The sequence below is a fragment of the Camelus dromedarius genome, chromosome 3 (genome assembly GCF_036321535.1).
Source record: "Camelus dromedarius isolate mCamDro1 chromosome 3, mCamDro1.pat, whole genome shotgun sequence".
Classification (NCBI taxonomy): Eukaryota; Metazoa; Chordata; class Mammalia; order Artiodactyla; family Camelidae; genus Camelus; species Camelus dromedarius.
The window spans coordinates 114,962,036-114,964,204 of record NC_087438.1 but is presented as its reverse complement, the minus strand read 5'-3'; the positions used below and the strand labels follow the sequence as shown (position 1 = coordinate 114,964,204).

The 2,169-nt window shown below is 43.3% G+C and overlaps 1 protein-coding gene across 1 annotated transcript; it reads right to left on the bottom strand.

The window, feature by feature from the left end:
• Window positions 1-1,008: 1,008 nt before the first annotated feature.
• LOC105093528 (olfactory receptor 2T12) lies at window positions 1,009-1,946 on the bottom strand. Its single transcript, XM_010985401.3, has one exon. It carries the CDS (start codon window positions 1,873-1,875, stop codon window positions 1,009-1,011), a length of 867 nt encoding a protein of 288 aa, XP_010983703.2. The 5' UTR covers window positions 1,876-1,946.
• Between the last annotated feature and the right edge of the window lie 223 nt (window positions 1,947-2,169).

Genomic DNA, 2,169 nt, shown 5'->3' with positions numbered 1-2,169 from the left:
CAAGCTTTCTGTCATATCTGCCTGGTTTGCATCGTCACCTAACAGACAGAAGAAACAGTCCTGTTCCCCAACCCTTGAGGAGTGCCCTGTATTTTGCATGAGAAATAGCTTAGTCATCGGCACATTTGCTGAGGTAAAGTGTTCCACAAAACTTTTAAGGGACAGATGGTTGAATCTTACTCAGCTTTGATAACTCATTATTGTCAGGTGTTCTGTTAAGACTAAGTATGTTTCTACATCTGAGTTCATATCCATGGACCTACATCCATCATAAGTTAACATAACCTTTAAACATCACAGACACAGTTTCCAGAAAATTTGGCGGTGGTGTACTTTAAAATGGATTAGCCATTGAAATTGCAATTAGATCCTGGGTATTACTTAAATGAAAAGTTGTATGCACTGAAAAGATTGCCTTCAAACACCAAGTAAAAGTCTGTGGAGGAGACAATATAACACATGTTTAAGTTGTGCAAGTTCCCCTTTGCCAAGAGCCTGCATTTTAAATTATAGCTAAAGAGTAGTGTCGTCATTTATTTTTGGTGGAATCCCTATATTTAGTTCTTAGAAATGCATGGAGCAAGGGACATAGGAACACAGTGTTCAGAATAAATTACCAGACAGAAATAAAATATACCAGTTTAGGGGACAAGCTTTGGAGTCACATTTTAACATTTATACACTGTGTGATATTGGAAATAATGTTTAACATTCTATTTTTCCATTTCCCTATTTAGAAAGTACGAGTCAAAGTACTTACATGGTTGTTCGAAGGCACAAAATAATTTATAAAAATTGCTTAGTGTGAAGCATAGCAAATAGTGTAAATGCTCCAGAAACAGTCTCTCTCAGTATGATAGACTCAATTATTAACTTCCTATTACACCAATCAATGAACTTAACTTTCTCTTCATGTATTGCTAAGTAAGTGATAATTATAATGTTTAAAATGTTAATGGCTTCTGGAACTTAAACTCAATTGACACTAGGTAACCTTGAGTCTTGGGACTACGTCTGCTGGCATCTGAAGTTTGTACACTTTCTGAGCCACTTTTTCAAGGCTTCCTTGACCTCACTGTTCCTCAGACTGTAGATGAGGGGGTTCAGCACAGGGGTGAAGATCGTATAGAATGTTGACACCACCTTATCGTGGTTCGCTGACCTGTAGGATTTGGGTCTCATGTAGATAAAAATGGCAGCTCCAAAAAAGAGTCCCACCACCGACAGATGTGAGGAGCAGGTGGCACAAGCCTTCTTGCGGGCTTTGTTAGAACGCATCTGGAGAACGGCAGCGAGGATGAGGCCATAGGAAGTCAGGATGAGGGAAAGGGGGACCAGGAGCATCAGCACACAGCAGATGTACATGACGTACTCAAAGACAGATGTGTCAGCACAAGCCAAACGCACCAGCATGGGGGCCTCGCAGAACAAATGGTCGATCTCACGAGCACTGCAAAATGCGAAGCTCAGGACGGCAGCAGCCTGCATGAGCCCATCAGCCGCCCCCAGGAACCAAGACGCCAGAGTCATCTGCAAACATAACCGCCGGCTCAAGAGAACAGTGTATCGCAGCGGGTGGCAAACAGCCACATAGCGGTCATAGGACATGGCTGCTAAGAGGAAACCCTCGCCACCACCCAGTGTGAGCGAGACAAAGATCTGCAACCCGCAGCCAGTAGAGGAGATGGCTTTGTTGCAGGTCAGGTAGTCAGCAGCCATTTTGGGCACGATGGTGCACACCAGCAGCAGGTCCATGAGGGAGAGTTGGCTCAGGAGGAAGCACATGGGCCTGTGGAGCCGGGGGTCCAGGAGAATCAGGACAAGCATGAGGGCGTTGCCCATCAAGGAAGCAATGGCCATGGTAAGCACCACCATGAACAGAAAGAGGTGGGATCTGGTGTGCTTAAAGATTCCTAGGAGAATAAAATATGAAGTTGTGTTTCTCCTCTCCAAGATTTCTCCTGATGTAACACTGCCAATGGAAAAATAGAGACAGAAGGGGCTATTAGCATCCAACAATCTTAGTTTGACTTCACAACTTCTGGATACATACTAAATATGAGAACTTTGTAATGTTTTAAGTGAGGTCAAGCCGTACAGTTTACACAACAGTATGTTGATTGAGATAACAGATCCAAGTGGATCAAAAGCAGAAAAAAACTGTCAAGA